General features: G+C 39.4%; 1 protein-coding gene across 3 annotated transcripts in view; it reads left to right on the top strand.

Moving 5' to 3' along the window:
* The window catches only part of LOC144605997 (mediator of RNA polymerase II transcription subunit 13-like), a 207,036-nt gene that overhangs the window by 148,782 nt on the left and 37,108 nt on the right, over nt 1-21,146 (top strand). The window contains exons 8-13 of one of the 3 annotated variants that reach the window (XM_078421739.1): nt 1,059-1,218; nt 7,006-7,107; nt 11,383-12,114; nt 17,928-18,165; nt 20,515-20,617; nt 20,746-20,867. In XM_078421739.1, the coding sequence (XP_078277865.1) occupies nt 1,059-1,218; nt 7,006-7,107; nt 11,383-12,114; nt 17,928-18,165; nt 20,515-20,617; nt 20,746-20,867 (1,457 nt within the window). Of the gene's footprint in view, nt 1-1,055; nt 1,219-7,005; nt 7,108-11,382; nt 12,115-17,927; nt 18,166-20,514; nt 20,618-20,745; nt 20,868-21,146 lie in introns of all 3 variants that reach the window. The other 2 variants (XM_078421738.1, XM_078421740.1) reach the window with 2 other exon arrangements.

Here is a 21,146-nt window from a genome sequence, read left to right as displayed (position 1 = left end):
CCGTACACTAAACTAGAATCTTGTTTTAAATACAATCTTAAAAAAGATGTTTGTGTGACCTCTAGTGGCAGAAATCAAATATGTCGTGACACTTTTTCACAGTTTGTTCCACAGTGGTGGGCATGGTTCACAAGTCCATGTGAACAGTGGACTTTTCTCCAGGTGTTCTTGTTCGTAAGGTTTAATACAAACATAAATTATTAGAGTATATTACGAACGCAAAATCTAATTGATATAATTATACCAATAATTATACCAATAATTATAATTATACCAATGTACAATAAATGCTCAAATGTGCCAGGGCAAAGGTATTTTTAAATAAATACCGTCAGATATTGAATGATATATAAAGAAAGGTTGTAGGAAATGTGGGAGCCTTTCTTTCAAAATGCCCAATAAACTTAATCATAAGGCATAATATCTAGAAAATCCAGGAGCATACTGATCTGATAACATGGCCATAATTTGGCGACAAAGAGATTTCCCTTTCCAGTCTCTAACATTGACAACACTGAAATCTCTTAACTTTGTAATTGACTACGTTTTTGTTTTGCTGCCTTGATTCATAGTGACTTTTATGCTTCTGAGGGGAAGTGCAAATACTGAGCATAAAAAATGTTTTGCAAATGATACTTGCCTGAATTAAATTATGAAAGGTCTTTTAGAGTTACTTCAGAACTCTCAAATCTTACTGGTTTTATTGGCCAGCATAACTGGTTCCAATTTCAATATTAGTGACGTTTTAGCAAGAAAAAATTGAATCATTTGCTTCAATGAAACTTGAATGCAAGTCCTTCAGTTTAACAAATATAGTAAAATTCCAGTTGATTTAAAGAGACCTGCTTACTAGCAGGTGAAATGTCGTCATCAGCAAGGTTAAGCTATGCTTGTGATTTTCTTCTTCTATACGTACATGTTAGTTTTTGCTTAAAGATCAAATGGACGGTTGTCACATGTTTCATGCTAGAGCAAGAATAGGCCAATACTACTTGTTGCCTCTTGCAAAGATTGTTGGTTGATTATTGATGCATTTTCATACTGTTTTTGTAAAGCAGGTGATGCAGTTGTGCAGTCTGTGGTCAGTCACGTGAGTGGACAAGAAGGATCAGTAAACTCAACAAGCCCAAAGCATTCTGGTCAAATTCCTCCAAAAGTAACTAATCAAATGATCCAGAAAGTCTGGAAAGAATGCCATTTGAACAAGACACAACTGAAGTAAGTTTAAATTACTATAATTTGATATTGAATTATCAAATGTTTGTGCTCGCAATTCTATTTGTGACCTTGAAACTACAGTTTTAATGTGTGCAAATCGAAGTCTGAATGAAAAGTGGAATGCAAGTAAATGTAATGCATAAGATCTTTTCAAACTTTGATAGTCATATTTAATATATGTTAATGCATGTAGTATGGCTCTCCTAAATTACTCAATGAGCTCTCGGAATTTGCTCTTGTTCAGAGCTTCTCTTCAAATTAACTAAATTTCCAGGTGTATCAAGTCAAGTCAAGTCAAGTCAATTTATTTGTATAGCACATTTAAAAACAACCCACGTTGACCAAAGTGCTGCACATCTGACTAGGAAAAAAAAGAAACATACAGTGGCAGGCAGCCAAACACAACGGCGCGGCCATCTTGAACAAAATGTTAATTCAATCACCCACAGTCCAACAACAAAAGCATTAAATAAGCATCAAAATTACACCCCCAAAAAAAAATCAGGAAGCAGATAACTGGTACCATATGCCCGTGTCATTGAAGAAAAAAAAAACAATTTCCACTGGACAAACAGGAAAATTTACTATTACTCTGCACTGGTATTTGGTACAGTTTTACATCAGTGCAACTACACGTGTTTGTGTGGGTTTTTTCTGTGTTGATCCTGCCTATCCTATTCTTATACAGTGCCCTCCATAATGTTTGGGACAAAGATCCATAATTTATTTATTTGCCTCTGTACTCCACAATTTGAGATTTGCAATAGAAAAAAATCACATGTGGTTAAAGTGCACATTGTCAGATTTTATTAAAGGGTATTTTTATACATCTTGGTTTCACCATCGGATATTACAGCTGTGTTTATACAATTTCAGGGCACCATAATGTTTGGGACACATGGCTTCGCAGGTGTTTGTAATTGTTCAGGTGTGTTTAATTGCCTCTTTAATGCAGGTATAAGAGAACTCTCAGCACCTAGTCTTTCCTCCAGCCTTCCCATCACCTTTGGAAACTTTAATTGCTGTTTCTCAACATGAGGACCAGAGTTGTGCCAATGAAAGTCAAAGAAGCCATTATGAGACTGAGAAACAAGAATAAAACTGCTAGAGACATCAGCCAAACCTTATGCTTACCGAAATCAACTGTTTGGAACATCATTAAGAAGAAAGAGAGCACTGGTGAGCTTACTGATTACAAAGGTACTGGCAGGCCAAGGAAGACCTCCACAGCTGATGACAGAAGAATTCTCTGTACAATGAAGAAAAATCCCCAAACACCTGTCTGAAAGATCAGAAACACTCTTCAGGAGTCAGGTGTGGATTTGTCAATGACCACTGTCCGCAGAAGACTTCATGAACAGAAATACAGTGGCTACACAGCAAGATGCAAACCACTGGTTAGCTGCAAAAATAGGATGGCCAGGTTACAGTTTGCCAAGAAGTACTTAAAAGAGCAACCACAGTTCTGGAAAAAGGTCTTGTGGATAGATATAACGAAGATTAACTTATATCAGAGTGATGGTAAGAGGAGGAAAGAAGGAACTGCCCAAGATCCAAAGCATACCACCTCATCTATGAATCACGATGGTGGGGGTGTTATGGCCTGGGCATATATGGCTGCTGAAGGTACAGGCTCACTTATCTTCAATGATGATACAACTGTTGATGGTAGTAGCATAATAAATTCTGAAGTGTATAGACACATCCTACCTGCTCAAGTTCAAGCAAATGCCTCAAAACTCATTGGCCGGCGGTTCATTCTACAGCAAGACAATGATCCGAAACATACTCCGAAAGCAACAAAGCAGTCACTCAACCGATCTGAACCCAATTGAGCATGCCTTTTGTATGCTGAAGAGAAAACTGAAGGGGACTAGCCCCCAAAACAAGCATCAGCTAAAGATGGCTGCAATACAGGCCTGGCAGAGCATCACCAGTGAAGATACCCAGCTGGTGATGTCCATGAATCGCAGACTTCAAGCAGTCATTGCATGCAAAGGATATACAACAAAATACTAAACATGACTACTTTCATTTACATGACATTGCTGTGTCCCAAACATTATGGTGCCCTGAAATGGGGGGGACAATGTATAAACACTGCTGTAATTTCTACATGGTGAAACTAAAATGTATACAAATGGCCTTTGTTAAAATCTGACAATATGCGCTTTAACCACGTGATTTTTAAATCTCAAATTGTGGAGTACAGAGGCAAATAAATAAATGATGGGTCTTTGTCCCAAACATTATGGAGGGCACTGTATGTTAAATTTGGAATTGTAGCATTGCCATGCAGAGGGTTTTGCACTAGAAATTTCTCTAGTGCATAAATGCTGTACCTCTCGATGTAAGAGTATTGAAACTTTTTGCAAATGCATTTGCTGATTGAAAAGTAAATGACTTAGTTCATCTAATGGGTGCAAATGAGTCAGGTGCATCACATGCTCTGCATTTCATTGCTTATCATTGAAGATGTTTTAATTACGAATCAATCATTGTTTGTAAAGATTTTTTTTTCAAGAACACTTCTACCAACCACATTCCTTTATATTTGTGCATAGGTACATTGCAAAATATTGAAAACGTGCACTTATTCAGTAAATGTATAAATAACTATTTGTCTTTTAATGTGTTGTTCTGCATTGTTGAGCACTACCTTACAGCAGTTGCAGTTTACAAATGCTTTCACTGTACTGCTGTTAATTTTAAGTCTCAATTACTACCCAAGTTGAGTCTCAATACTGCCATGTCCTGAATTGCTTTAATTTGTGGTTAAGTGCAGTTGTATCAAGAGTTTATGCATTTTTATCTCATTATCCGCAGCATTCAGAAAATTAAAGTACCGTCCTTTTTTAATCTGCACCATTGTATTTCTTTAGCAACATTCTAAAGTTTATCAGTAACACCGTGTGCCAGTTTCTCCCCATTCGTACCGCAAATTGCTTGCAATTGGTAATTTTAAAATTTGGCATGCTCCAATCTGGTAACTTCTGTTTTAATGCCAACATTGTCTTTTCCTATAAATATGCTGACTAATTAAGAGTGACTACTATTTAATTAATCTATTAGATTTGTTTTTCCACTAATAACTAGATGAAGTGATGACTTAGTGAGCCGGCATAATGCCTGATCCATAATTCCTGCATGTTTTAATAATTACTTTCTTTGCTGTCATCCTGTTTCGAGAAATGGAGAATTGAAATCTCATAGAATAATCTATTTCTCTGCAATCTATTTGCAGATATTATTATTTCTCCCACATGTGGCTTAGAATTTTTAATTTTAATACAATAGTTTTATCATTAACTGCATCTGCTGTTTGTATTGGATTCCCTTACTCGCTTATGCTGTAAATCATCTTTTCAGCCTCTCTGAAATAGTGAAATTCAATGTGTTTCTTTTCCTTGTCTGTCCTTTTTACAGCCATTTCCTTGCAGTTCATCCAAAACTGCATTTGCTTTTATTACTTTTTCACGTAGACCTTTTCGAAATCCATGTTTTTTTTAAAGCAAATGATAAAAGTGCAAAAAAAAAAGGAAATGTTCAGCAGGATAGGCAGTATCTGTGAAGAAGTAGATGTAGCTGACTTTCATTAGAACTTGTTAATCGTAGATTCTTGTTCATATTTAAAATGATTCATTTTTCCATGCATTTCTTTTCATGCCAGCAGATAAATGAATTAGTTGGCAGGAAGTGTATCAATATTCCCAACTACAATCAGTCAGTCAGTCTGAAGACGGGTCTCGACCCGAAACGTCACCCATTCCCTCTCTCCTAGATGCTGCCTGACCTGCTGAGTTACTCCAGCATTTTGTGATACCTTCGATTTGTACCAGCATCTGCAGTTATTTTCCTTCCCAACTACAATGGTCAGGGCAAGAAGGAGCTATCTTGTGCTAACACCTGTTATAAATATTTGTTTGTTGCTGCAGCTTTAGGTAATTAAACATTAATTTAAAAATACAGTGCGGAAACAGGACCGCTGGCCCACCAAGTCCATGCCGACCAGCGATCCCCGCACATCAACACTACCCTACAAACATTAGGGACAATTTACAATTATACCAAACCAATTAACCTACAAACCTCTACATCTTTGGAGTGTGGGAGGAAACCGGAGATCCCGGAGAAAGCCCATGTAGGTCACGGGGAGAACATACAAACTCCATTCAGACAAGCACTCCCAGTCAGGATTGAACTGGGTCTCTGGCGCTGTAAGGCAGCAACTCTACTGCTGTGCCACCGTGCCGCCCTAAACTGCTATCATAAATGAAAAACATGGTATTTTATATTATCCAGTACATTTTAACATTATCAACCATATGCTTGAGTACTTAGAAATAATTTATTTTTGTCACGTACAATGCGGTAAAAATCTTTGTGTGTTGTCCTGTCAAATTATACCATGCACTAGTACAATCAGGCCACATAGGTAATGCAAAGAGAAAAGTACCAGAGTGCTTTACATTGTTAGAGCATTATAACATCACTGTTACAGAGATAAAGGCCCACGATGGGCGAGGTTTGGATAGTCTGGGTTACTGAATTTGGTGGTACATGCTTTCAAGCGGAAGAGGAAAGAAGATGAAACGACCTGGGTGCAAAAGGACCTTGATTATGTTGGCTGTTTTCCGAGGCAATGTGAAGTTTAGATGGAGTCAGTGGTGAGGTGGCATGCTTGTGCAATGAATTGGGCTGTATCTACAACACGGTTATTTCTTGTGGTCGTGGGCAAAGCTGTTGCCAGACTTAGCTCTAATGCGTCCTATAAGATGCTTTGTGTAGTGCATCTGTTGAAGTTGGGAAATGTCATTGGAGACATGCTGAAATTCCTTGGGCTTCTGAGGAAGTGGAGGCATCGGTGTGCTTTCTTCTTTTTGGCTTCCAAGTTGGCTGGTCCAAGACGCATTGTTGGGTATATTTACACCTCGGAACTTGAAGCTCCCGACTATCTCCACTTTGGCATCATTGATGCTGATTGGGAAGTGTACTCTACAATGCTTCCTGAAGTCAATGGCTTGCTCTTTTGTCTTGCTGCCGTTCAGGCCAAGATTGTTGTCTTGACACCAAGTTACTAAACTCTCTATCGCCTTCCTGTCATTGTTTGAAATCTGGCACACTACAGTGGCATCATCTGCAAACTTGTAAATTGAGTTAGAACAGCCATGAGTGTACAAGGAGTACAGTAAGAGGCACTGGTGTTGTGAATTATCGAGGAGGAGCTTTTGTCATCTAACCTCACTGTGGTCTATTGGTCTGAAAGTTAAGGATCCAGTGGCAGAGGGGTGTGCTAGCGCCTAGGGCCAGATATGTGGAGTTTAATATCTGTCTGGTTCTTAAAGTTCGGTAACGTATGTCATCATTGAAAACTTTTGACTTGGAAACTCTTGCCACTTTCAAGGCATTACCCTACCCAATCTGGATTTGATGCTTCTTATGCACTACCTTATGTGAGCCATTTCTTTTTAAATTATTCGAAAGACTCCCACACAGTTTTGACTTTGGCAAAGTTGATTTTTCAATAGCAGGTACTCGAGCAAATGCACTGTAATTTTAGTTTTTTTATAACAAAATGTCTTATTTTTTCTGGTTAGTAAAGCAATGGAGAAATAAGAGCAGTTGATAACAAATATAAGACTGATACTGGCAATTAAATATTGTTTACATTCTGTAATTATGCAACTTGCGTTAATCTTCAGCAAAGCCATTGATTTGTAAAATTGAACATTTGAAGAGATATTGATAAGACGACTGATTTGATTTTTTTAAACTGGTGTTTCAAAGAAGACATTCGACTGGTGAAAAGTCTGAGGAAGAGGTGGCCAGCAATGTTGCTGCTTGGGATTTTACAGAGCCTGGCCAAAGAGTCAATTGTTCGTGCTCAAGGTAGGTTATTTCCACGTGTGCAACTCACGGATCGTACTTCACTCTGATTTTGAATGATCTAACATTTTCCAACCATAGTTTTCTGTTTTGGCACATGTGAAACATTGAGGATTATCTATTCCTGCCTCCTCCTTTCCTTCCTCCCTCTCTTGCTGAAATTCTAATAAAAACCAAGTTAGGTAGGTGAGGATGACCTGTCCAATTGATATTTTTGACTGTTCAAACTCCCTTGTACTCAATCGCAATCAATCACAATCACAACCATACTTTATTAGCCAAGTATGTTTTGCAACAAATGAGGAATGTCATTTGCCATACAGTCATAACAATAAAAAAAGCAACAGGACACATAAAATACATTTTAACATGACTCCTCCACATTCCTCACTGTGATGGAAGGCGCAAAAATGTAATCAATGTTACTGTAAAAATGTGTTCAGGGACAGTCAGACTGGTTGGAGAACTGGGAAGGGGGAGGGATGGACATAGAGGAAAAGCAAGGGTTACTCGGAGTTAGATCAGTCAATATGCCGCTGGGGTGTAATATGCCCAAGCAAAATTATGAGGTGCTATTCCTCCAATTTGTGCTGGGCCTCACACTGATAATGGAGGGGCCCAGGACAGAGAGGTCAGTGCAGGAATGGGAGGGGGAGTTAGTGCTTAGCAACCGGGAGATCAGGTAGGCTTAGGCAGACTGGGCGGAGGTGTGCAGCAAAACGATCGCCGAGCCTGCGCTTGGTCTCACCAATGTACAGGAGTCCACACCTTGAACAGCGGAGGTTGGAGGAGGTGCAAGTGAACCTCTGCTTCGCCTGGAAAGACTGCCGGGGTCCTTGGATGGAGCCGAGGGAGGAGGTATAGGGACAGGGACAGAATGTCATACATTCACCAACATCCGATAACATTAACAGCCTAGTCAGCGGGTGAACCTGTGAATAGGGCTTCACTAGCTGTCAAAGCAATTTTGTGCACGCATCATGTTGTCTGTGCTGAGTGTGTCCAATGCTGCACTCTGAAAATGCTGGGAGTTGGGTTGCCTGGGGAAGTCTGATCTTGGAAAAAAACGAAATGGCCAAGGACAGGTTGCTAACTGAAGATCTGCCCCCATTACATTGCAGAGTTATGTCAAAATAAAAACGAGCAATGTGTTTTGTGGATTGGAATTGCAAATTGCTGTTATTCTCCAGTTCACACCAAGTAGTCTCTTAGATAGCTTGAAATCCAGAACCTTTTTTGTTAATGCTATATTGATGTCATTTTTATTTAAGTAATTAAATAATCATTGAAAATGCTACGTATCTGCTGTTGATAAGTCACGTTTGAAGAAGTATTTATTTGAAATATTTCTGTAAAGATTCTCTCAGTTTCCTTTCTGAGAGTGCTGCAGTGAACTACCTTATGAATTGCTGTTTTGCTTCCATTGTATTTCAGAAGGGTCCAGTACCACAATTTATTTTTGGAGAACTAAACATGTGGTTTATAATATCTTATACAAAATGAATTGCAGGGAGGTTATTTGATATCTTTACTGCAGCAATAATTCAGTTTCTGAGGGCCTTTCCCTTGTGGCACAACCTGTTTCATCTGTTGGTGGTGATGGAGCTTTCTGTGGAACAGCTGTCTAATGTTTAAGGAAATGCACAAGCAGTTTGCCTATCCAATGAGGCTGCTTTGGCAAGTAATGTAAAAGTAAACCCCATGGGGTTCTACAGATATGTCAATAGCAAAAGGATAGTGAGGGATAAAATTGGTCCATTAGAGAGTCAGAGTGGACAGCTATGTGCTGAGCCGGAAGAAATGGGGGAGATATTAAACAATTTCTTTTCTTCGGTATTTACCGAGGAGAAGGATATTGAATTATGTGAGGTAAGCGAAACAAGTAGAGTAGTGATGGAAATTAGGAGGATTAAAGAAGAGGAGGTACGGACACTTTTGAAGAATATAAAAGTGGATAAGTCTCCAGGTCCTGATAGGATATTCCCTAGGACATTGAGGGAAGTTAGTGCAGAAATAGCAGGGGCTATGACGGAAATATTTCAAACGTCATTAGAAACAGGGATGGTGCCGGAAGATTGGCGCATTGCGCATGTTGTGCCTTTGTTTAAAAAAGGTTCTAAAAGTAAACCTAGCAATTATAGACCTATTAGTTTGACGTCTGTGGTGGGAAAATTAATGGAAAAGATACTTAGGGACAATATATATAATTATTTGGATAATCAAGGCCTGATTAGAAACAGTCAACATGGATTTGTGCCTGGAAGGTCATGTTTGACTAATCTTCTTGAATTTTTTGAAGAGGTTACCAGGGAAATTGATAAGGGCAAGGCTGTGGATGTTGTCTATATGGACTTCAGTAAGGCATTTGACAAGGTTCCACATGGAAGGTTGATTAAGAAGGTTAAATCGTTGGGTATTAATAGTGAGGTTGCAAGATGGATTCAACAATGGCTGAATGGGAGATACCAGAGGGTAACGGTTGACAATTGTATGTCAGGTTGGAGGCCAGTGTCTAGTGGAGTGCCCCAAGGATCTGTGTTGGGTCCACTGTTGTTTGTCATTTACATTAATGATCTGGATGATGGTGTGGCAAATTGGATTAGTAAATATGCAGATGATACTAAGATAGGTGGAGTAGTTGATAGTGAGGTAGATTTTCAAAGTCTACAGAGAGACTTGGGCCTTTTGGAAGGGTGGGCTAAAAGATGGCAGATGGAGTTTAATGCTGATAAGTGTGAGGTGCTGCATTTTGGTAGGACAAATCAAAATAGGACGTACAGGGTAAATGGTAGGGAATTGAGGAATGCAGTGGAACAGAGGGATCTGGGAATAACTGTGCATTGTTCCCTGAAGGTGGAATCTCATGTGGATAGGGTGGTGAAGAAGGCGTTTGGTATGCTTGCCTTTATAAATCAGAGCATCGAGTATAGAAGTTGGGATGTAATGTTGAAATTGTACAGGGCATTGGTGAGGCCGAATCTGGAGTATGGTGTGCAGTTCTGGTCGCCAAATTATAGGAAGGATGTCGACAAAATGGAGAGGGTACAGAGGAGATTTACTAGAATGTTGCCTGGGTTTCAGCACTTAGGCTACAGAGAGAGGTTGAACAGGTTGGGTCTTTATTCTTTGGAGCGTAGACGGTTGAGGGGGGACTTGATAGAGGTTTTTAAAATTTTGAGAGGGACGGACAGAGTTGACGTGGGTAGGCTTTTCCCTTTGAGAGTGGGGAAGATTCCAACAAGGGGACATAGCTTCAGAATTGAGGGACAAAGGTTTAGGGGTAACATGAGGGGGAACTTCTTTACTCAGAGGGTTGTGGCTGTATGGAATGGGCTTCCGGTGGAAGTGGTGGAGGCTGGCTCGATTTTATTATTTAAGAGTAAATTGGATAGGTATATGGATAGGAGGGGATTGGAGGGTTATGGTCTGAGTGCAGGTAGATGAGACTAGGTCAGGGAGAATGGTCGGCGTGGACTGGTAGGGCCGGACAGGCCTGTTTCCATGCTGTAGTTATATGTTATATGTTAATGTAGTATTTTACAATTGTTCATGCTGTTTGTTATAATTTGAATTTATTATCATGCCAGCATAAAGAAATAGGTAATAATGTATTGTAAAGTTTTTTTTACAATAATAATGTATTGTAAAGTTTTTTGTAAAGTAAATAATGTATTGTAAAGTTTTTTTTATTTTTTAGTGTATTATTACTTCATTGGGAGAGCTGAGCATATTGGATATAAGATTATTAAGGGGTTGGACACGTTAGAGGCAGGAAACATGTTCCCAATGTTGGCGGAGTCCAGAACAAGGGGCCACAGTTTAAGAATAAGGGGTAGGCCATTTAGAACTGAGATGAGGAAAAACTTTTTCAGTCAGAGAGTTGTGAATCTGTGGAATTCTCTGCCTCAGAAGGCAGTGGAGGCCAATTCTCTGAATGCATTCAAGAGAGACCTAGATAGAGCTCTTAAGGATAGCGGAGTCAGGGGGTATGGGGAGAAGGCAGGAACGGGGTACTGATTGAGAATGATCACCCATGATCACATTGAATGGCGGTGCTGGCTCGAAGGGCTGAATGGCCTACTCCTGCACCTATTGACTATTGTTTATTGATAGAGTTGAAATATGTAGAATTAAAAAGCTGTTCGATCATGCTCAAGGATAACATCCATTGTTGTCCTTATTTTGTTTTGGCAGGGAGCTGTGTGGAAAAGCTCTTGAAACAATATATTTGATTATTGGTGAATATGGCCCCTCAATGTTTTTAATTTTCATATGCAGGCAAAAGCTTCAGAAGCAGCGAGGTGCAACGGGCACCAACCGACCGCCATCCATTTCCCAGCCTGGCTTTAATACTGGGCTTCCTTGTGCTTCCCTGCCATCGTCTGCCTCCTCTAAGCACAAGACAAATGAGAAGCAGGAGAAAGGAGATAAGCAACAGAAACGGCCTATGACTCCATTTCATCATCGACCTTCATTAACAGATGAGCTTTGTATGGAGCAGGATCCTACAGGACAGAAGCTTGGATTGGTTGGCATTGATGTCCCCTTGGAAATGCAAAACAACAGGAAATATGGCAAGCCAGCATCTGGGCCTCCGGGAAACCAGAGCAAGCCACTTAATTTGAATCCCATGGATTCACCACATTCTCCCATCTCTCCCCTTCCACCAACTCTCAGCCCTCAGCCAAGGGGTCCAGAAGCAGAAGGTTTGGAAGGAGCTCCTGTGCCCATTAATCCATTGCTGTACAGTAATGGTATGGAACTTCAGGCAATTCCCAGCCTTGATGATAAGACTGGGCTTTTATCACAAAGACTACCACCAGTGCCGGAAGTGAGCGAGGCAACTTTATATAACGGTATCACTGCACAAAGTTTGGAGTCTTCGGACAAAGTCTCATGGCAGTGTTACAAAACTCTTTCCTGCGCAGAGAGAGAGTTCAGGCCACCAGAACTTCACTGTGATCGATGTGACAGCAAGATGGATCTTGCAGATGGTTCAGCACTAAGACGGTAATGTTTGTATTTTAAAATTCCTTGATATGTTTTTTTTTTTTTAAACTGAAACCCAAATTTTGAAGCGGTGGGAGCGTTGAAGTGTGATATGTGTTTTTAAAATAGATATCACAATTGCTTTTAAAATAATGATGCAAAGTAGCATGCAATTCTAAAACCAGTTTTTTTGTACGGGCTATGCCTGAGTGAAGACTGATGAACAATAACCAGCGAATGGAAAAATGAACAATGGAAAAATTGGTTTCAACTGCATTTGAACAAAAACGCTGCGGAACAAAATTTATTATTGCATATACTTTCTATTCTTCAGTGTTGAAAACTTAATAGAGCAGTTACGTCTGATTTTCTTTTTATCTGTCCTGCCAGTAAAGACCAGCTATTTTGTTCTTTTACAGTACATCGTTTGCCGTCGTATTAAAATAGTGATGAGCATTGTGAAAAATTCCAGTTCATCATTAGTTAAAAAGTAGACATTTACAGCAATCTTACCAAATCTTCTGGCAAAGATGTTCGTTAGATGCCACTTTTAGGTTATTACTGCCGTTAAAAATTATTGAGAAAATATTGTGTTACGATTACAATTTGTATATTTCTTTCCTATATCAGTGTTTTGTTGGAATATTGGCTCAGATTATTGTTTAAATGGTAACTGGTAGCTTGAAATTCTAAGAATTGAGAAGGTTGGGGAAAATGAGCTGAAGCAGCTTTACATTATTAATGTTAGCATTAGTAATGAAGTTAACTGAGCAAATTGAAGCAAGCACAATTTTTTCCTGTCAATTTGCCTTTCTGTTCAAATTTATTTGAAAGTCTTGTTGGGCACCCCGGTAAGGCAGTAAATATTGAAACTGTCATTTGAGAACCTGTGTAAGAAGGAACTGCAGATGCTGCTTTAAACTGAAGATAGACACAAAAAGCTGGAGTAACTCAGCGGGTCAGGCAACATCTCTGGAGAGACGGAATGGTTGACATTTTGGGTCGAACCCCTTCTTCAGACTGATGAGGGAAACGAGAGATATAGACAGTGACGTGGAGAGATAAAGAACAATGAATGAAAGATATGCAAAAAAAGTAACCATGATAAAGGAAACAGGCCATTGTTGGCTGTTTGTGGGGTGAAAATGAGAAGCTGGTGCAACTTGGGTAGGGGAGGGATAGAGAGAGAGGAAATGCCGGGGCTACCTGAATACAATACAATACAATACAATACAATACAATACAATACAATATGAGAGAAATCAATATTCATACCACTGGGTTGTGAGCTGCCCAAGCGAAATATGAGATTATGTTCCTCCAGTTTGCGTTTAGCCTCACTCTGACAATGGAGGAGACTGAGGACAGAAAGGTCTGTGTAGGAATGGGAAGGAGAATTAAAGTAAACCGGGAGATCAGGTTGGTTCACGCGGGCTGAGCGAAGGTGTTCTGCAAAACCAAGGCCTAGTCTGCCTTTGGTCTCGCCAATGATAAGAGTCCACATCTCGAACAACGGATACAGTAGATGAGGTTGCAGGAGGTGCAAGTGAACCTCTGCCTAATCTGAAAGGAGTGTCGGGGTCCCTGGACAGAGTCGAGGGAGGAGGTATAGCGATAGGTGTTGCATCTTCTGCGGTTGCAGGGGAAGGTACCTGGGGAGGGGGTGGTTTGGGTGGGAAGGGATGAGTTAACCAGGGAGTTGCGGAGGGAACGGTCTCTGCGGAAGGCGGAAAGGGTGGAGATGAGAAAATGTGGCTCGTGGTGGGATCCCGTTGGAGGTGGCAGAAATTTCGGAGGATTGTGTGCTGTATGCGACGGCTGATGGGGTGGAAGGTGAGGACCAGGGGGACTCTGTCCTGTTGCGACGAGGGGGAGGGGGAGCAAGGGCGGAGCTGCAGGGTACCGAGGAGACATGAGTGAGGGCCTCATCTATGGTGGGAGAGGGGAACCTAAAGAATGAGGACATCTCGGATTTGGGACTAACTTGTGAGTCAGTGATGTTTGACATGGTGATGAGTGAGGAACACTTATTTAGACCTAGGTCTCTCAAAGTAGAAAATGCAAAGATTGCACCAAATCAATGAGTTCTACTGATGGGGATAGATATAGATTGAGTCATGAAGGTCAGTTGTGTCAGGATATGATCAGCATTTGTTTTGATGCTGCTACACTTCAATATTCTGGCAATATGATATTTTAAAACTGTTCTGCTTCTAACATTACATCCACAACTTGAGTTGTTTATTCTCATCTGAACAAGTACATTGAGGTGCAGGAACAATGAAAATCGTGCAGCATCATCACAGGCATATAGACTCTGACAACGCACAAAAACATAAATTATACATACATTACACACATTCTACAAAACAATGAAAACAACGACTGTGCAAAATAAACAAGATCCAAATGCAAAACACATTTAGAAAACAAGTACATGGTAGTGCAAAAGATGTTCAGTTACCAATGTAGGATCAGGGTTTGCAAGTGGTTCAAGAGCCTGAAGAGTGGAAAGGAGATGTTTCCGAAGCTGGTACTATGTGACCACGTTTCTGTACCTCCTACCAACAGTAGCAGTGAGAAAAGAAGATGCCACCCGTTTTGAGGTAGCACCTCGTATAGATGCTTTGAATAATGGGGAGAGCTGTACCCATGATGGATTGGGCTGAATCCACCACTGTCTACAGCCTCATGTTCCTGGGCATTGGTATTGAACCTATCCATGTCCACCAGGGATGCTGCCTGACCCGCTGAGTTACTCCAGCATTTTGTGTGGTTTGACAGTGCATATTTGTGACCTGCTGAAGCACCTTAAACTTCTCAGAAAGTAGAGGCACTGACACAGCATTGTGATTGCATTGAAGTGTTGTGCCCAAGACAGGTCATCTGAGATGTTAATACCCAGGTAACTCTCTACCACTGACCCACCAGTAAAAGCTGCTACATGGTATTCTGATTTCCCCTTTGAGGTCAAGCATTAGTTAGTTCCCTGGTTGGTTTGGTGTTGAGTGAGAGGTGATTGTTGTGGCACCACTTAGATATTTTTATATTAAGTCATTAAATACTTTATGTGCGTGATCTGGGGGTATGTTCTTCCCGTGGGAATCAGCTCCATCTTTGACTACCACATTAAATTTGAGATCAGGACCTACGTGGAAAATTGTGAACTGAAATCATGATCCTACCATTCAATTCTACAATATGGCCAGATGTTTTTAATATTAATTTCATTTATTCCATTTTACGGTCACTTTTGCACAATGGTATTTAATGTACTTGTATTTAATATATGTTGTGGGGTTGTAGACAATACATCCTGTCTGCTTATGGTTGTCCAGGGTGCATTGTACCATTTTGAAGCAACTAAGTGGCAGGAAAAATTTAGTTAGGATCAATTATGTACCACCACATTTGAATCGGTTAGTGGGTTGGGCTAGTTGTAAAATAAATCTGGTTGGGTTATTTTCCAAATGGTCAATAATGCATCATTTGCAGTCCAGATGAAGCCCTGACTCTAAACATCAGCTGTCAATTTCCTCCACAGACGCTGCTCGACCAACTGAGTTTCTCCTATAGACTGTTTATTGCTCCTGACACCAGCATCTGTAATCTCATCACCATTTTGTGCATCATTTGAGTTTCTCTTAACAACCTATTGGCATGAATAAAGCGATGTTGAAACTGAGTTTCTAAAAAGAAAGTCAGAATTGTCAAGCAGCCATGCTGGGAATTAAACCATCTGGTTTATTAAACATAAATTAAACAGGCTGGGAATTAAAAAAAAAAAATTAATATAATTACTGCAGGCCTCTGGGTTGGCTGTTTAGAAACATAATGACACATTTTCCTTTTCAATGTGATCTGAAGGTGACTTCATATTCCCAGATTAAATTCCATTTGCTGTGTCCTCACCTGCTCACTAGGCAAAAGAGACAAAAGTTACCTGTATCCTCATTGCAACGCACGCTGTCGCACAGTTTTGTATCATCAGCAAAGTTAGGCCTGTATGGTTTGGCCCACTCACCCAATCTAGATGTGGATTGTGAACAACTGGAGCCGCAGCACTGATGCCTGTGACATCCCAGTGTTAGCAGCTTCCTGGCTAACCTGACAGATTTATTGCTACTGCTTTCTCTCCTCTAACCAATCCTCAATCCCACGTGCACTAATTTGTTTTAATACAGTATGGTGTCTTGTCAAAGGTCGTCAGAAAGTCCATTTGCACCACATCTACTGGTTTTCCCCGTAATTCCCTCTGTCGGTTGAAGCAAAAAAATGAGTATATCTATAAAATAGGTTATTTCATGAATGCACTTGACTACCCAATCCTATTTTTATTTGTATGTTAGCTTGGCCTTCACAATAAATTTTAGCATTTTCCATGCTACCTGCGAAAGGCTAACCTATTTGTCATTCCCGTTTTCTCTCTCCTTCCTTTTTTAAATAGTGGGGTGAGAATTGTCAACTGTGCAAACAATTCAACTAGTTGCTTTGTTATTCAACAACACCACCACCTCCATGGCTGTCTCCAGCAAAACCTTGGGATCCAGGTTATTGGTTCCTGAATATTTACCAACTTTCAGCCTCGATCAGTTTGCCAAATATTTTCTTTACTAAATTTTCTCATATTTTCATGTTTTGTTTTAACATTATCTTTGAAGACGACAATGTTTTTGCTGTTTTCTTATTCCTTCTAATTTTTTGATCATCTTTCCCTTTTCACATATCTTTTGCAGCCTGATTATTACATATTCTACGTTTCATTATCAATTTTTGCTGTGTTGAATTCTGAAATGTTCTTAATTTTTAGAACACTTTAGCTTAATTTGGAGTATTGTTGTCAGTTCTGATCACCCCATTACAGGGAGGATATGAAGGCATTGCAGAAAATGCAGAAGTAATTTACCAGCTTGCTGCTTGAATTAGAGGGTATAAGCAATGAGAAGCTGGATAAACTTGGATTTTTTTTTCTGGAATGTCAGAGGTTGACATGAGACCTGATGGAAGTATATGAAATTCTGAGGCATAGATGCGGTTGTTGGTCAGATTCTTTTCTTCCAAGATGGAAATGTCAAATGTCTAGAGGGCAAGGCCTTAAGGTGAGAGGAGAGTGGGGACAAGTTTAAGGGAGGTGTGCAGAGCAAGATTATTTGTACACAAGAGTGGTAGAAGCCTGGAATGTGCTGCCAAGGGTGGTGATGGAAGCAGACACTGCAGTGGAATTTAAGAGGCTTTTAGATTGGCACATGCATATGCTGGGAATAGTGTGATTTGGCTCATGTGCAAGCAGAAGGGATTCATTTAATTTGGCGTCTTGTTCAACACAGACGTTGACTGATCTATGTTCAGGCCTTCTCCTCTTTCTATAAGCATTACAACCCTTTCCCTTATAACTAATACTCATTTAAACCACTTGTTAGACATGGTTGGGCCACTTTACAGGTTGTTTTTTTTCTTGCCATTTAAAGTGATATATATTTGTGGTAAACAATGTGGTAATTATTTAAATGTTAGATTTTAAAATATTTTTTGTTAACTATTCTAATGTTCTGCTTGATTCTTGTTTTGCATATTTCTCTTAGGTTTACTCACTAAGAACTGAGACAAAGTATTAATGCTGCATCCCTGACATTTTTTTATAGGCTCTTGTGTTTCTCAGTGGCCCTATCTATTTACTAATTTTGTTCTTGTTATCTGTGGTGTGTCGATGCTATACTATGTTCTATAGCTTGGCATTTGTATTTAATATTTCCTCTTTGCTCCTGATGTTAACTGACATGTTTGATCTATATTCTACTACAAAGTGTACACTAAATCTTCTTTTTCACTTTTAGCCTTCTAGCACAACCTCATAAACGGTTCAAGGTTTCTGAAGAGAGGAGACAGGTACACATTCAGGAAATTAATTACCTGGACCCCACTAGACTAATGCAGCAGCATAGTGAAGGTCCAGGGGAACTTAATGACCCTTATACTTTTGTCGATGGTGATATTGAATACAGCTTTACGTCCATTAAAAAGTTTAAACAGGGCATCGAGAAAGATACATCTAAGAAATCACAACAGAATAAGGTAATACTTCTAATATTTTACAAAGGTCTTATATTTATATATCCAAATATAAAAGACCACACAGAGAATTGTTGCTTACTGTTGTTCTGTTGTATTCTTAACTCTTAATTCTTAAGCTAGACTTTAAACATTAATTCTTCAGCCAATTTCGTTTGACAGTTTACTTTGCATTTGATACAATAGTTAATAAAATGCACTTATATCTGTGCCAAAATGAAGGGGGAAAGATTGTATCTGAGGAAGGAACTGTTTCCCTTCAAATATGACACTTCTCTCTTCCCATCTCCACTCTCCACATCGAGAAATTTCACAAATTAATAATTTAAGGATCTTAAGATTTTTGCGAAATGAGCGCAAGTGTTTGAAATTGTAGCTAAGTCTATGCTTGGTCTCGCCAACGTAAAGGAGGCCACTTTGGGAGCACAGAATGTAGCAGGTGAGGTTAGAGGACGTGCGGATGAACCGCTCACCTAGAAGTGGTCCCTGCCTAAGTGAGGCCACACACAACTGGAGCAATGGCACCTCATATTCTAAGGGTAGATTACAACCCAACAGTATAAACATTGAATTCTCCAATTTTCAGGAACTAACATCAAACCACCATCAGCCTATTGAAACCCCCCCTTGCCTGTATCCATTTGCAGCTCGCCAGGCCTTTTCTTGCCTCTCCTTTCCAGTGTTCTCCCCTGTCCCCACCACAGTCAGTCTGAAAAAGGGTCTCAATCTGACACGTCACCTATCCATGTTCTCCAGAGATGCTGCCTGTCCCGCTGAGTTACTCCAGCACTTTATTTTACAAATGCCCAACTGCATGTACATACAATCAAGCATTTTGGAGATCGGTGGGATGGCTGCCGATATCTTCTGCTGTGTGGAAACTCTATTTGCAGCCGCATTTCCGATTTATAAACTGTTCATCTTATGAGCGATTCTCGGAGCAGAAACCTGTTGTAATCCGAGGAGAACCTGTATATTGTAATCTTTTGCATGTTTCAAAACAACCTGTCAAGAATGACATCTGGGTTGTTTTTAAACTGTCTTTGACTTACTCATATTTTTCTCCCTCGTTGATTATGCAGATGTGGAAAAGGTTCCCACCTTCCAAAGATCTATTTGTTTGAAGAGTGAAAATTATACATTTTTATTATTGTTTGACCTCAATTTTAAAATTTGACGTTTTGGTCAAATGTTGGTCAACTAAAATGTTTTTTGATGTCCAATTTGAATGGGCTACAATGGACATGATCTTGGCAAAATTTCCTTAACTTGTTCTTCGGCTTAAGGTCTAGTTACAAACATAAATTGATAAGGGGGCAAAAATGACATTTGCCATCATTCTATTTTAGGTTTCCTTACTCGAAGAATTAAAAAAGAATTTAAAAAATACAAATATCAAATCCTATGGAATGTGTTCATATTTAAGTCCAAACATGGACTTAAGATCAAGACAATATGCTTCTATAGATAAACTATTTGAATGAGAATTCAATTTTTGGCAATTAAAGGAATTAAAAAGAGAGTGCATTTTCCAAGGTTCAAGATGAGTATCCCACAAAAATGGTGAAGTTTGCTAAAAATATTTGACAACGGAACGCAGAAAATAGCCAAAACCAAAAACAAATGTTGTTGGAAGACCATCATTCCAAGAGTACTGGGAGGTCTGTTTGTAATATGCTTGTAATATGAAAAAGAACAAGTACAAATCTGATTGATAATTGTGTATCTGAGGCATTAACATGTATAGGCTATGAAATAGCAAACATCTTGAATATTGAAGCTGCAGTTTCTTTCCACGTAATAAAGAGGAATATATAACGAGAATTGGCATTTATAATTTAGACACTTGTGTTACCAGTAGCATATTCATATACACGATAAACTCCAGAGACATTGGAAGAGTAGTAATTAAAAAATTACCACATGTAAATCGTGTTTCCATTTGGGATAGTTTGGTAATTTTTTTGGAATCTCTTCCATCTATGTAAATTAGCAGATAAGATGCCAAGTGGAACAGAATTTTTGATTGCCAGTTGCATATTTAAATTTGGCTATGAGTGCACAAATCTAAAATTTTGCAACTAAGCTTTATTCTGGATATCTTCGAGCAGTTAATTATATATTGTGTATTGTTTTTAGAGGAAAAAGAATTGGGATTGATTCCAGAATATTCATTCTGATGGAAAGGATGGAATGATTCAGGCAGCCTGATTTGTTCCTTCAGGGGATGTGATAACATCTTTGGAATAAAAAGCACCCAAAATTTGTTAATTCGAAGAAAATATATTGCAGAGTGATGTATCTTGTTGACCAATCAATGATGTTTTAGGATTCCCTGTATTTTGCTTTCAGCTAGAAGACGGATTTGGTACGAGGGAAACTCCACCTACCAATGCCACACAGTTGCCGGATGGAAAAGATGCCATGTCTATTTTTAGCACTGCTCCAAAATCAGGTATCCACCATCCCACTGTCATTCCTGAAAAGCACCAGATGCTGAAGTACATGTGCTGTGTTAAAGAAAATTTGACGAAGTAACTTGCAAGCAAAAACATTTTTCACTGTGGATTATTTATTCTTTAGAATCACGGCAGTCTCCGACTGGGCGGACAGTACCTGCAAGCCTCACACGGGAAACAGATCTTGTGGTATCTTTGAATGATCTAGACAATCTTTTTGACAACTCTGATGATGAGGAGAATGGAGTAAGTGGATTTGCACTAACTAAAGGAAATAATATCGATTTGATTTGAATACATTTTATTAGCCAAGTATGTATGCAGTGCCCTCCATAATGTTTGGGGCAAAGACCCATCATTTATTTATTTGCCTCTGTACTCCACAATTTGAGATTTGTAATAGAAAAATCACATGTGGTTAAAGTGCACATTGTCAGATTTTATTAAAGGGCATTTTTTATACATTTTGGTTTCACCATATAGAAAATACAGCTGTGTTTATACATAGTCCCCCCATTTCAGGGC

This window comes from Rhinoraja longicauda, chromosome 25 (genome assembly GCF_053455715.1).
Source record: "Rhinoraja longicauda isolate Sanriku21f chromosome 25, sRhiLon1.1, whole genome shotgun sequence".
NCBI classification, from domain to species: domain Eukaryota; kingdom Metazoa; phylum Chordata; class Chondrichthyes; order Rajiformes; family Arhynchobatidae; genus Rhinoraja; species Rhinoraja longicauda.
The sequence above is the reverse complement of the archived record's forward strand: the minus strand, read 5'-3'. Positions and strand labels throughout refer to the sequence as shown.